Source organism: Taurulus bubalis (assembly GCF_910589615.1).
Source record: "Taurulus bubalis genome assembly, chromosome: 2".
NCBI lineage: Eukaryota > Metazoa > Chordata > Actinopteri > Perciformes > Cottidae > Taurulus > Taurulus bubalis.
In genome coordinates, this window is record NC_136590.1 from 45248829 (window position 1) to 45264493 (window position 15665).

The 15665-nt window shown below is 41.2% G+C and overlaps 3 protein-coding genes across 3 annotated transcripts; all 3 read right to left on the reverse strand.

The window, feature by feature from the left end:
• Positions 1–1287: 1287 nt before the first annotated feature.
• On the reverse strand, positions 1288–3012 carry LOC306754102 (UDP-glucuronosyltransferase 2B31-like; the record flags this gene model as incomplete). Its single annotated transcript, XM_079238012.1, has 1 exon — positions 1288–3012. One exon carries the CDS (start codon positions 3010–3012, stop codon positions 1408–1410), a length of 1605 nt encoding a protein of 534 aa, XP_079094138.1. The 3' UTR covers positions 1288–1407.
• A 7873-nt stretch (positions 3013–10885) lies between these two features.
• LOC306753766 (DELTA-thalatoxin-Avl1a-like) lies at positions 10886–12422 on the reverse strand. Its single transcript, XM_079237684.1, has 3 exons — positions 12353–12422; positions 12144–12265; positions 10886–11435 (listed from the first exon to the last, which is right to left on the reverse strand). Exons 2-3 carry the CDS (start codon positions 12245–12247, stop codon positions 10997–10999), a joined length of 543 nt encoding a protein of 180 aa, XP_079093810.1. The 5' UTR covers positions 12248–12265; positions 12353–12422; the 3' UTR covers positions 10886–10996.
• Positions 12423–12864: 442 nt separating this feature from the next.
• LOC306751823 (DELTA-actitoxin-Aeq1c-like) lies at positions 12865–14638 on the reverse strand. The gene is made up of 3 exons (XM_079235469.1): positions 14591–14638; positions 14209–14346; positions 12865–13356 (listed from the first exon to the last, which is right to left on the reverse strand). The coding sequence occupies exons 2-3, from the start codon at positions 14310–14312 to the stop codon at positions 12927–12929; spliced, it is 534 nt and encodes a 177-aa protein (XP_079091595.1). The 5' UTR covers positions 14313–14346; positions 14591–14638; the 3' UTR covers positions 12865–12926.
• Positions 14639–15665: the final 1027 nt, after the last annotated feature.

Here is a 15665-nt window from a genome sequence, read left to right on the forward strand (position 1 = left end):
GAGTTAGAACATTAAAACACTTACTAAACAACTACAAATGGACGTTTAGCTTTTGGAAGTAAATACAGTTTACAACACAGTTGATCCACACACAGAAGTCCACATCATTTTTTACATTTGATGATCAAAATAGTGAAAAATTTGCAAATGTTTTGATTGTTCTGATCCGACTCTTTAGACTTGTGATAATTAGAAGCTCCAAAACATTCACACATTTGTCCCTAAAACAATTAAGCACCTTGAGCTCAGTTACATGTTTATTCTTTGTGTTTGTTTGTGTTTTTTGGGGGTACAATCGTAAACCTTGAACATGACTCACAGTTAATGATGAGGTCAGCATGCAGCAGAGGCTGATGGGAATTTGTATTTATTTTGCATTCTGAGGGAAACTGTCTGAACCAAACCTCATGGAGTTCTCTCCAAAAGCAACCTCATGGTGGCGCTAGAGTAAAAGTCAGTGGATCTTTTTAGATGTTGAGATATTTCACCATGATTTCACCATACATATATACTTTCCCTAGAAGAGAAAAGAGTGTTTAGTTGTATGTGAACGTAATTTTGGATGAGGAAAAAAGAGGGGACAACAATGATTAGGAACTATCCTCTCTCTACCGTGAACATCTGTAGCATATTTAACGCCAATCCATTAAAAAGTGGTTTAGACAATTAACTCAAAACCAAAAATATGTTACCAAACAGATGAGGATACATCCTCTTGGGAACATGATTGTCTTGGCGGTATTGTATGGCAACTCATTCAATAGTTGTTACGTGCTTTTAGTCTGAACCTCCAAACCTACCCACCGATAATATGGGGCTAGTTCAGTCTCATTAATGACAAATGCACACAGAAGGGTTTACAAATACATTCCAATGCTTTATATAAATGTAAAAAAAAAATCACAGATATATTTCTGCATTCTTATGTATTTGCAGGGGAGTCTCAAAAAAGCCACTTGTAAATGTGAAGCTATTCACAAACAAATGCAGTGCGATCCACAAATGAATCCATACAACTCCACAAAGAAATAGAAAAATCTATGCACAAATACAGAAATATATTTGTGAATCTTTCTGTGTGCATTTGTCATTAATGAGACTGAACTAAGCCCATACCATAATGCCATCAACATGGAGTACAGAGCATCACCAGCCCTGTTGTTGAACAAGACTTCTTCATTTGAATGTTAACTGATAACATTTCGCTGACGCTTTTATCCAAAGCGATTTACATTTTAGCTCTATACACCACAGACACAGCGACGGGGAGCAATTAGGGGTTAAGTGTCAAGGACACAGCTACATGGACTAGCAGGGCCGGGGCTCGAACCTCCAACTCTCTGATTGAAAGATGGGCATGCTAACCACTTAGCCACAGTCCCCCCGTGAGGAGTCAGAAACTAGAGACTACTCCTTTTTGGTTTTTCTCCGCCTGCACAGTCGAAGGCAAAGGAATCGTATCGATGCCACCGCAACGGCCGTCAGCGTCAACAAGACCGCCATCAAAAAGCACATAACGTCCACAGAATGGAAGGCGTACCAGGGCATCTTGTAGGACTCGGTGCGTAAATGTGAGGCTCCTTTGTGCCTCATGACAAACTCAATCCAGTAAAGGGCCGTCTCCAGAGGATGCATCGGTTTATCCCGATGGAGAGCGGAGAGGCGCTTCATGTTAGTTCCGTAGGAGGGGTTGTGAAGAACTTCTTGTATCGCTTCCAGAAAGTTCTGATGAGTGAGTTGGGTCACATCCACCGCCTTGGCGGCGCCTCGCTCCTCCATTCTCAAAATGTTCTCAAACTGGTCAAACAGAAGGGGTATGCCGACTATCGGCACCCCGTGGTACATGGCTTCGTAGATCCCGTTGGTGCCACCGTGAGCCACAAAGGCTTTTATCTTTGGGTGACCCAAAAGGTCGTTCTGGGGCATCCACTTTACCAGAAGGGTGTTGTTGCCCACATTTTTGGGCGGCTTCGAGGAATGCTTCCATATGACCTTTTGAGGAATTTGGGCAAAAGCAGCAGCGATTTCAGAGGTGATTTCTTCAGGTAGGCCGTTCACCAGTGTGCCAAGAGACATCAGGATGAAGCCGTGCTCTCCTGAGCTTTGGACAAACTCCTCCAGCTCCGAGGATAAAGGCTTAGAAGGCTTTGTCTGGAAACCACCAATGTAGGCGATGTTTGGCATGGTGGGTCTGGGGAACTCAAAGACAAAGTCCACCCTCATGAGCCAGATGTCTGCGCCTTGTAGAAGGTGATAGAACTTCACATCTGGACCAAAGTACCTATCTACCAGTCTATCATAAGGAGGGCATACTACAAACTTCTCAATGCACGCGTTAAGAAAATACTGGAATGTATTCTTGAGCCGCTGCCTAAAGGTCATCTTATCTGATACGGCGTATCCTGACATTGGAACATAGGATGTTGGAGATGGAGCCACCACAAAATGCCCCTCCCCACTGGTGATCCATCTCACGTTAAAAACAGTCGGCAGCTTAAGTTCGTGAGCCACCAGAACTCCGACCGGCAACCCCGGGTCAATGAGAACCATGTCAAACTGAGTGTCGCGAATACTCTGCATCAGAGTCTTGTTCTCAAACATTTCCACGGCCAACTGGCTGGCCTGTTGGTGAATGTTCGACAGCGTGCCGAGCATCTCCCAGTAGAACTTCACGAAGCCGCTGAGAGACGCTCCCTCTTTGCGAATCGCCAGCATCTTGACCAGGAAGGTCACGAAGAAGTCCTCCTCCTCGATAACGATGGCCGACGGCAAGGTGACGGTGATGGAGCGGTAGTGCGGAGCGCTTTCTTTGACGTACCAGCTGGTGGACGTGCGGACCACAGTGACCTCGTGACCCCTGGAGTAGAGGCTCTGGATTAGCAGGTCCATGTTGACCCAGTGGCTTCCGTCCACTGGGAACACCAGAATCTTTCCGCCATGCACACTGGAGCTCGTCAGGAGGGACACAGTCGCCACCAGAAGCAAAAGGGAAACACCTGGGATGCTCCCCATTGAACAACCTTGAGGGAGAGAACAAACACGGTCGAGTACTTTAAAACATTTCCTAGATGGAAATTGTATCTGCAAATATCAAACTTGTTGCTAAGGTTTACTCTTGAAACCATGAAGGAAAGAACTCTGGACGCCCACAGTGCCGGAACTGAACAGGAAAACCTGGAATGTTGATTTAACAGACCAAAGTCAATAGAAATGCCCGTGTTAACTGATGCCTGCTGTTACGCTCTATAATCTCATCATCTACATACAGCTAATACACTAAAACCCCTTAGTGGAGTCTCCATTCATAGCATGCAACATAAACAAGTGTGGAGTTTCCTTTTCTACACATCTGTTGTCGGGAAAGTTAAAAGAGGAAACTAACACCCGCGCACTCCTTCCTGCAGACCAGCAGCACAGTTTGAGTTCAAATCAGTGTCAGCAAAACAGAGTCTCTCGGTTTCAGTAACGCCGTGAAGACATTTAACTGACAATGCATTGTGAAAAAGCAGAAGTGTGTAAAACCTACCTTTAAAATCTCAGAAGTGGTGCAGAAAAGTACTCTGATCCTGCTCTGGACCAGCGTCTGCATGGAAGGGAATCCAAAGTCCAAATGATGGTTGTTCTGTTACATAAGGAGGGAGGTTGTTGGGGGAGGGTGGCCCAACAAATGGACTACAGTACGCATGCTCGTGTTTTGAAGGGAGGAGAGGAAACAGCTTTCCCACAGAGCCCACCCCTCCTTCTCTTTGTGCTGCCCACTCTTCTCACTCTTGCTGCCCGGCTGGGAGCGGTAAACAATAATCTCCTCCTGCAACAACAACAAAATGAGAAAAATATTCTGTCAAGAGAAAACAAATGTAGTTCTTTTTCTAATATGTTGAATCCATTGAAGACATGTTCACTCTTTCTGGTTCCTTATGAGCAGCACATGCTCACCAAAATACAAATACAACAGTTCATGGTGTACTTGCTCAGATTATTGACGGAATAAAGAACTTTGTGATTGTTTGATTGCTTCTGAACTCAACTCTTTGTGTGTCAGAGGAAGAAGTGAAATGTACCGAACAGTCAAAACAAGCAGATTCAAAAGATTTGACTGAAACCGGTGTTGAAACTGTGCTTCTGCTTTCTGCTGTTGATGTAAAGGAGAACAGCGCTCAGTGGATGAAGGCATGACGCTTCTGGATCCCCAGCCCGACGGTCCTTCGGTCACGATGTCTCCTCCGAGCGCCGCGCTCGTCCTGCTCTTCGCCGCCGGTCGGTTCCTCATGTGTGCGGCCGACGTCGGGGACTTCACTCCCTGCCTGCAGGTCTTCTACCGGTCTTGGCCCCCTAAGGGTTTGGCGGGGACCCCCATCTGCCAACGCTATGACAACCAGTACCGCTTCGCCACGCTGTACAGCCGGCCGCGTCGCTCCCCGTGGTTCTCGGCGTATTTGTACTCCGCGCCGGTGGGAAAGAGGCCCTCCGCCTCCTGGAAGTTTGAGCCTCAGGTGAGCGCATTTATTTAAAGGAGCCACATAGGAGCTTTAAACACTTTAATTATTTAAAATACATGTTTATTTTTTACATGTTTAATACATGTTTATTATGTGTTTGCTGTTTTGTTTTTCAGTCTGTAAATAGTTCTTCTATGTGTGAAACGTCCATGCCGTCGTCCAGAAAAATGTAATTTGTATTCTTGATGGAGCACTTTGTGAATAGTGTGTCTATGAAAGGTGCTGTACTAAATAAAACATATTAGTATTATAATAGCATCGATGGGACTATCCTGGATAGATATAAGTTATGTTAAACACTATATAACAATGTTTACCGTCCCATAAATTGAGTAGTTAAGAAGGTTGGAGGTTAAAAGGGCTGTTTAGAACAATTAATGATGTAACATTATTATTATTTATTCTACTGCATTGTGTATTGTTTAACTGTTATAACACAATATATTGTGCAAATGCAAGACATTATTCGTGAACATGATCACAAAGAGTTTAGCATCATTATATAATATCTCACACAGTGAAAATAACTCTACACGTAACGACAAGAAAATGAGGAAATGAGCCGTCACAAAGCAGAACCGGCTCGTGTGCGTTCATGCTCGGTCAACTGCTGTTCATATTATATCATATATTATCTGAACGCTGTGGAAGAGAATCTAGAACTCGATCTAAATAATCAGGACGTCCAAAAAATACATCACCTTTTTCTATAATAACACACACATTACACCGAGTGAGTTCAAAAAGTATTCAATTCAAGTAGGGCTGAAACGATTAGTCGACTTTTGGACTTTGAATGTCACTTGCAGCCCAGTTATTCTTTAGTTATTTTGCACTTTCAGAGGCTTGATTGCTATTTTGAGTTACTTTTACAACTTTATTTGAACTTTTTCTTCACTTTTAAAGCATATTTGCACTTTAATTTGTATTCCTATTTAGTTTATTTTTTATGATGTTCTGATGTTCAGGTCTTTTTACTCAAAAACATTTGAAGTTCAAATTCCAACAATTTGAGTCATTATTTTAATTTGCTATGGGAAATAGTCATTAGATTAGTCGATTATGAAAATAATCACTAGTTGCAGCCCTAAATCCGAATGAAATAGAGGGATAATTATATTTCTGGCAGTCTGGAAGGCTTCAAAACAGTCTGTAAAGTTGTGTTTGCTTTGGCGACACCTCTGGCGATAAGCAGTAATTGCAGGTGTGTGTTTGGATCTCAGCAGTAACTTTACGTAATTTTACGTAACTTTACAGCTTTACATAACTTTACGTAATTTTACGTAACTTTACAGCTTTACATAACTTTACGTAACTTTACAACTTTACGTAACTTTACAGCTTTACATAACTTTACATAACTTTACGTAACCTTACAACTTTACATAACTATACAGCTTTACATAACTTTACAGCTTTACATAACTTTACAGCTTTACGTAACTTTACAGCTTTACATAACTTTACGTAACTTTACATAACTTTACAGCTTTACATAACTTTACAGCTTTACGTAACTTTACAGCTTTACATAACTTTACAGCTTTACATAACTTTACAGCTTTAGATAACTTTACGTAACTTTACATAACTTTACAGCTTTACATAACTTTACAGCTTTACGTAACTTTACAGCTTTACATAACTTTACAGCTTTACGTAACTTTACAGCTTTACATAACTTTACGTAACTTTACATAACTTTACAACTTTACATAACTATACAGCTTTACGTAACTATACAGATTTACATAACTTTACAGCTTTACGTAACTTTACATAACTTTACAACTTTACATAACTTTACAGCTTTACGTAACTTTACGTAACTTTACAACTTTACATAACTTTACAGCTTTACGTAACTTTACGTAACTTTACATAACTTTACAACTTTACATAACTTTACAGCTTTACATAACTTTATGTAATTTTACATAACTTTACAGCTTTACATAACTTTACGTAATTTTACGTAACTTTACAGCTTTACATAACTTTACGTAACTTTACAACTTTACGTAACTTTACAGCTTTACATAACTTTACATAACTTTACGTAACCTTACAACTTTACATAACTATACAGCTTAACGTAACTTTACGGCTTTACATAACTTTTCAGCTTTACATAACTTTACAGCTTTACGTAACTTTACAGCTTTACATAACTTTACAGCTTTACGTAACTTTACATAACTTTACAGCTTTACATAACTTTACAACTTTACATAACTTTATGTAACTTTACATAACTTTACAACTTTACATAACTTTACAGCTTTACATAACTTTACAGCTTTACGTAACTTTACGTAACTTTACATAACTTTACAACTTTACATAACTTTACAGCTTTACATAACTTTATGTAACTTTACATAACTTTACAGCTTTACATAACTTTACATAACTTTACAGCTTTACGTAACTTTACAGCTTTACATAACTTTACAGCTTTACGTAACTTTACATAACTTTACAGCTTTACATAACTTTACAACTTTACATAACTTTATGTAACTTTACATAACTTTACAACTTTACATAACTTTACAGCTTTACATAACTTTACAGCTTTACGTAACTTTACATAACTTTACAGCTTTACATAACTTTATGTAACTTTACATAACTTTACAGCTTTACGTAACTTTACGGCTTTACATAACTTTACAGCTTTACATAACTTTACAGCATAACGTAACTTTATAGCTTTACATAACTTTACAGCTTTACGTAACTTTACAGCTTTACGTAACTTTACATAACTTTACAGCTTTACATAACTTTACAGCTTTACATAACTTTACGTAACTTTACAGCTTTACGTAACTTTGCATAACTTTACAACTTTACATAACTTTACGTAGCTTTACAGCTTTACGTAACTTTACATAACTTTACAACTTTACATAACTTTACATAACTTTACAGCTTTACGTAACTTTACAGCTTTACATAACTTTACGGCTTTACGTAACTTTACATAACTTTACAGCTTTACATAACTTTATGTAACTTTACATAACTTTACAGCTTTACGTAACTTTACGGCTTTACATAACTTTACAGCTTTACATAACTTTACAGCATAACGTAACTTTATAGCTTTACATAACTTTACAGCTTTACGTAACTTTACAGCTTTACGTAACTTTACATAACTTTACAGCTTTACATAACTTTACAGCTTTACATAACTTTACGTAACTTTACAGCTTTACGTAACTTTACATAACTTTACAACTTTACATAACTTTACGTAACTTTACAGCTTTACGTAACTTTACATAACTTTACAACTTTACATAACTTTACATAACTTTACAGCTTTACGTAACTTTACAGCTTTACATAACTTTACGGCTTTACGTAACTTTACATAACTTTACAGCTTTACATAACTTTATGTAACTTTACATAACTTTACAGCTTTACGTAACTTTACGGCTTTACATAACTTTACAGCTTTACATAACTTTACAGCATAACGTAACTTTATAGCTTTACATAACTTTACAGCTTTACATAACTTTACAGCATAACGTAACTTTATAGCTTTACATAACTTTACAGCTTTACGTAACTTTACAGCTTTACGTAACTTTACATAACTTTACAGCTTTACATAACTTTACAGCTTTACATAACTTTACGTAACTTTACAGCTTTACGTAACTTTACATAACTTTACAACTTTACATAACTTTACGTAACTTTACAGCTTTACGTAACTTTACATAACTTTACAACTTTACATAACTTTACATAACTTTACAGCTTTACATAACTTTACAGCTTTACGTAACTTTACATAACTTTACAGCTTTACGTAACTTTACAGCTTTACATAACTTTACAGCTTTACATAACTTTACATAACTTTACAACTTTACATAACTTTACGTAACTTTACAGCTTTACGTAACTTTACGGCTTTACATAACTTTATAGCTTTACATAACTTTACAGCTTTACGTAACTTTACAGCTTTACGTAACTTTACATAACTTTACAGCTTTACATAACTTTACAGCTTTACATAACTTTACGTAACTTTACAGCTTTACGTAACTTTACATAACTTTACAACTTTACATAACTTTACGTAACTTTACAGCTTTACGTAACTTTACATAACTTTACAACTTTACATAACTTTACATAACTTTACAGCTTTACATAACTTTACAGCTTTACGTAACTTTACATAACTTTACAGCTTTACGTAACTTTACAGCTTTACATAACTTTACAGCTTTACATAACTTTACATAACTTTACAACTTTACATAACTTTACGTAACTTTACAGCTTTACGTAACTTTACATAACTTTACAACTTTACACAACTTTACGTAACTTTACATAACTTTACAGCTTTACGTAACTTTACGTAACTTTACAGCTTTACATAACTTTACAGCTTTACATAACTTTACGTAACTTTTACGTAACTTTACAGCTAGCCTACCCCGGAGCCGGCGGCAGCATGGTCCCCTTCCCTCCGGGCCCTGTGGACCAGAACGTGGTGGAGAGCCAGGCGGTGGAGCTGGACTACATCAACTCCACCTACTCCCGCGGCCACTTGAACCCTAGCTTACAGCACCAGAGCCACAAAGACCGCCTCGCCACCTTCACCCTCACCAACGTGGTTCCCCAGAAGGTGGGCTCCAACGACGGGCCCTGGGCGGCCCTGGAGTCGGCCGTCAACAGAACCTTGGCGGCCTACTGTCTCGGAGAGGCTCACGTGGTGACCGGCGCCATCCCTTACCGGAGCGACGGCCGCTGGCTCGGGAACCGGCGCGTGGCCGTGCCGGAGTACCTCTGGTCCGCCTACTGCTGCCCGAAGTACAACGCCAGCCTTCCGAAGGAGCTGATCGGCGCTTTCCCGACGCACGCCGCCATCGGACGCAACGACCGCAACAGCAGCGAGGAGATCGTCCCCGTGAACCCGACGGCCAAGAAGCAGTTCAGAGGCTTTGATGTGAGGACGATGTCACTGGGAACGCTGGAGGGGATCCTGAAGGACCGGCTGGGGGCCGCGGTCAGCGTCTTCTACGAGCAGTGCTCTGGATCGGACTGATGCTCACACACACACAAATACACACACACACTGATGCTGCACACACACACACACACACACACACACACACACACTGATGCTCACACAATAACACACAAACACACAAACACACACTGATGCTCACACACAAACACACACTGATCCTGCACACACAAACACACACACTGATGTTCTCACACAAACACACACTGACCCTGCACACACAACACACAAACACACTAATGTTCACACACAAACACACAAACACACACACACACACACACACACACACACACACACACACACACACACACACACACACACACAAACACACACTGATCCTGTACACACAAACACACACTGACCCCTCACACACACACACACACACACACACACACACTAGTGAAGGTGTGTATAGCTTTGAATTGTTCGTGCTGATTTCATTGAATTAGGGATCAATGTACATGGTGGTGAAGGTTTGATTAAAAGGAACCAACATTGACTTGAAAGGACTTTAAAACATTTGTTTTCCTAAAATACATTCTGGAAGAACTGTCTTCATCACTTTGCTGAATCTCATTGAGCGTTAATGAAAAGACGAGATCAAGACTCTGTATGTATATATATGTATATGTACATTTAATACACAAAGGGTTTTATAGATCACATAAGAAACCATATATAAAAACAATAAATGTGAGCGAAGAAAAAGCAATCAATAGATTTGATTTCGACGAGAATATTGACCACCAGGAGGCGGTTAGCTTAGCTTAGCATAAAACCTTTAACTGTTGTTTTACACATACGGTGTATGTGTAAACTAATGTAACATATTAATTTTAATATTAGAGATGCAGCAAGTTACCTTTGAACAGAGCCAGGCTAGCTGTTTCCCTCTGTTTCCAGACTTTATGCTAAGCTAGGCTAACCAGCTGTAGCTTTATATTCACCCTCCATTCATGAGAGCTATCAATCTTCTGTGCCTCCCAAAAGCTCAAACTTCTGTTTCAAGCATTTGAAACCAGAGCGTTGCTGGTTTAACTTGCACGTTGTGACCACTAGGGGGCGACCTTGTGCAACACATGCAGACGATGTTCTGCATACACAGACCTCATTATCTTTGTAATCAATTCATCATGTAGCCTTTTATTGACTAAATAGGGTTTTTAATCTTCTGTTTTATATTTAAAACAGAACCTCAGTCTTTTTGGTATCAGATGAATCATAATTCATAAATTGCTGCTTTCTGATCATGCACAAAATAAATAGGGGTGATATTTGTGCGTTACAGAGATGATGACTCATCGAGACAAACATGAACCCGTTCCGCCAGTTGGACTAGACCTTTTTAATGTTGGTAACGATCACAAAGACACACGTTTCCTCACATCAGACTTGCTTTATTGCACGACGTACAGAGGGCTAAACATTAATGCTGTGGAGTGAAGAGCTTGTCCCACACCTCCACCTTCAGCATGGCCCGGCCCAACGGGGACATGGTGGCCTTGATGTCCAAGTTCTGGCCCTCAAACGTGAGGCCGCAGCCCTTGGCCTCCTCCCTCACGAAGCCCACCTGGTCCTTGTTGTCGTACATCTCCTTGTACAGCTTCTGGTTGCACTCCTTGTCCTGGCTGTAGATGCCCAGCGCCAGCCAGTTCTTGTACATGTTGTTGTCAAAGGGCACGGAGAACATGATGGCCAGCTTCTCTTTGGCGCCGTTGCTCTTCCTCTCGAACAGGTCGTAGGTCATCACGCCCACCGCGCCCGTGGACCGGGCGCTGGTCTTGGTGAAGATGCACACCTCGGTCTTCAGAGGGCGCACGGTGGGCTGCGGCGGGCTGTGGCAGTTTCCGCTGTCCAGGTAGACCCTGTTCCATTCATTTATTAGAAAGAAATGAGCAAAATAAAATCATTAATCGATTGAAAACGTTGTCATTTTATTCAAGCTGCACTTTAACCTCAATGTACCCATGCAGAAAACTAATAGATAGATAGATCGATGTTAAAAGTTGAATTTTTAAAATAGGGGACTTTTGTATGCTTTTTATATATTTTCAGAAAGTAGATTTCTCAAATATTACTTAAAATATTTAAAAAAAATGGTATATATGAAAACTGTATTTATCAAATGTGCTTTAAATACATTTTTGATAGATAGATAGATAGATAGATAGATAGATAGATAGATAGATAGATAGATAGATAGATAGATAGATAGATACTTTATTTATCCCTGAGGGGAGATTCGTTCGTCACAGTAACAAGCAACTTACATGAGACACAAAAATATAAAATAAATATAAAAAATATCACAAAAAAACATCACAAATGCAAAATACTCAATATATACAACAAAACAAAACAGTAAAGCGGAGTAATTTAGGAAATGAAACAATAAAGAAAGTGCAAAAATGCAAAGAATAGATAGATAGAGTCCAAAGTGTTGCAGCAGCCGTAAATATACATCAACACTAGAGCCGTACATCTATAAAATACACACGAATATAAAAGAATACGCTCAATGTAACGACCGACAACAGCTAGAATATGAACTTCATCCGTAAGCGTGCACTCACTGGGGGTCGACGAGGCAGTAGGTGTTGGTGAGGTTGGTGATCTCGATGGTGACGTTCCTTCTGCTCGTCAGGTTGGCGGCCGCAGCCTCGGCTGATTCACTCATGGTGCTGCTGGTTCAGAGCTGGGAAACACACACACACACACACAGCTGTTAAAAGAATGCATGCCCTTAAATCCTAAAAAAAGAAAGAAAAGACGAGCAGCTCACCTGTCCGGATCACAGGTGTGCTGCTCGCTCGGGCGACGGAAAGATTTGAGACGCTGGCTCACCTGGAGGGATCGGTCTGGCTGGGGAAACGCGTGACACCACCAAAAAAAAAAACCTCACCCCAAAAAAACAACAAAAAAACCGGTCTCCACCCACAGCGCACACACCTTCACCTGTGGCCCGCAGTCACACAATGACACAATAGCTGCGTCCTCGCCCGTCGCCTCAGGAATGAAGACAGGGTGCAGCGGCAGACGCACCGCCGCGGTGTTTATTCTGCTTTTACTCAACGAGCTCATTCCTATCAGTGTCTCCTGAAGCACACACACACCTGTAGGCTGCACACACACACCTGTAGGAGTGTGTGTGCAGCCTACAGGTGTGGTTTATTGTATATTTGACTCAAACTGAAGCACGTTTCATGAGTTCTATCTGCTGTGGAGTGTGTGACCGTGTGTGATGATGATTCAAATATAAAGAACACCGAAAAAGAAACATCAAAGACGTGAAATCCATTGTTATTTGTTTATTATGCATTCATTAAAAGCAGCGTACACGACATGACAGGTTTAGCTCAGCGGCCCATCTTGTCGTACAGCTCCAGCTTGATGATGGCCTTCCCCTCGTCGGACATGCAGCCCCTCACGTCCAGCGAGCGGCCGCGGTACGCCACCCCGGAGCCGTCGGCCTCGTGGCGCACGAAGTTGGTGAAGTCCTTCTTGTTGTACATGAGGTCGAACAGCTTGCCGTCGCAGGCCCGCGTGTGCTCGAAGATGCCCACGCCCAGCCAGTTCTTGTAGAAGCTGTAGTCGTACGGCACGGAGAACATGACGGCCACCACCTCGTTGCAGTGGCGGCTGTTCATGTCGAACAGCTCGTAGGTCATGACCCCCACGGCGCCCGTCGCCGTGTTGTCGTCCTTGGTGAAGGAGCACACCTCGGTCAAGGAGGAGCGCAGGGTGGGCTGCGGGGGGTTGAAGACGAAGCCGCTTTCCATGTGCACCCTGCGGGGGAGACAGGGGAGACGGGGGAGACGGGGGAGGAAGAGGGAGACGGGGGAGACGGGGGAGACGGGGGAGACGGGGGAGGGAGGGTTCAGATTCTGTGCTCGAGGTCCGACTGCATCAGAGGTCAAATACAGGAAGTTAAAGTGCTTAAAGTGCTGGTTCTGCAGGAAGGAAAGTCGGCCCCTGTGTGGTTTAGTCTGTTGTTTTCCAACATGGGGGCGGGGCCCCTCCAAAGGGTCACAAGATACATCGGAGGGGTCGTGAGTTTATAAAAAAGTCTTTATTTTGACTTTTCACTTTGTTAAAAGCAAGAACGCCGTTGCTATTTTACACTAAAAGACACAAAATCACTCTTTGATCTTTACTCTTTACTCTTTTTATCGTTTTATTAACATATCAAACCTGGAAGGAAAAAATCTTGATGAGAAAAAAGTATGAAGTAGTACAGAAATACTCAATGAAAGTACTTTCCACCGCTGCTGGTCGTGCATAAATGAATTGAAGTACATTTCAGGTATTTTATCACACAAAAGGAAGTTGTCGCCCTGCAGTCACCCTGCTGTCACCCTGCTGTCACCCTGCTGTCACCCAGTCACCCTGCTGTCACCCTGCTGTCACCCAGTCGCCCTGCTGTCACCCTGCTGTCACCCAGTCACCCTGCTGTCACCCTGCTGTCACCCTGCTGTCACCCAGTCACCCTGCTGTCACCCTGCTGTCACCCAGTCGCCCTGCTGTCGCCCTGCTGTCACCCAGTCGCCCTGCTGTCACCCTGCTGTCGCCCTGCTGTCACCCTGCTGTCGCCCTGCTGTCGCCCTGCTGTCACCCTGCTGTCGCCCTGCAGCTCCTTACTTTGGGTTGACGAGGCAGAAGGTGGAGCTGACGTTGGAGATCTCGATGGTGCAGTTGCGGTTGGTGGGGATGGTGTGGGAGTGGGCCTCTGCGTGCTCAGGCATGGTGGCGGCTGGAAGACGGACTCGAAGACGACAGCTGTGGACGAAGAGCGGAAGCTGGGGATCAATGATTCTCCGGATCAGTAGAAACCTTCCCCCGAAGCTGCTTCACTGACTGGAATCAGAGTCTTGAGCAGACGATCACCATGACACAATAATAAAGTACGCATGACTTCTGCAGCTCCGCTGAGGCTTTAATCTACAACGTTTCTCTAGAATAATAATAATATAATTCATCTCAGGTGAATAACGGCGGTTAACCGTGAAGTAAATGCACTTACTTGACTTTCCGTGACACGCTGTGGTGGCAGAGCTCCTCTGGGAACCGGTCGGGCTTCGGTTTGGAGACAAGCACGAAGTCCCGCCCCCTCAGGTGCAGACACACCTCACACAGCAGGTGTGTGTGTGTGTGTGTGTGTGTGTGTGTGTGTGTGTGTGTGTGTGTGTGTGTGTGTGCAGCTTCAGGGACTCACACTCACAGCCCTGAGGCTCTGTGTGTGTGTGTGTGTCATGTGAATTAAAAGACTCTTAAACTTATGTTGTGCTAAATTGGAACAACTTAAAGTATACTTAGTACTTTTGACTATATATACTGTATATTACTGTGTATGTGCTAATATACACGCCGATAGCTCACTTAAAATTTATATTTGAAAGATATTATTAGTATATTACAAATATGCACTTAAATATTACTTAAAACAATTTAAAAAAGTGGTATATTTATAATATATTTATTGAAAGTATACTACAGTACAATTATTTTCAAGTGTGTTAAAAGTAGAATTTTTAAAATAGGGGACTCTTGTATACTTTTTACAGATTTTCAGAAAGTACACTTCTCAAATATTACTTAAAATATTTAAAAAAATGGTATATATGAAAACTGTATTTATCAAATGTGCTTTAAATACATTTTTAGCATGCTAATTTAGAGCATACATTTTGAAATATACCAAAAATATATTTGAAATTAAAGTTCAAATAAGTACAAATACGTTTTTTTTGTAAACGTGTGACTTTTGTATACTTTTTATATATTTGCAGAAAGTGCACTTCATGTATGTGTGTATATGTATGTATATGTGTGTAGTTGTGTGTGTGCGTGTGTGTGTGTATGTGTACATGTATGAGGGTGTGTATCTGCGTATATACATATGTATGTGTATTTGCGGGTATACTCCTATGTATTGTTATTTTTATTTGTATGATTATATGCATGTGTATCTTTTATATTCATGTATTGTACACAACTTCTTCTTTATATGCATATCTAGAAAATCAATAAAAAAATGTATCACAAAAAAAAAAAGTACACTTCTTTGACAGTATATTGTAAATATACTATTGAAGATT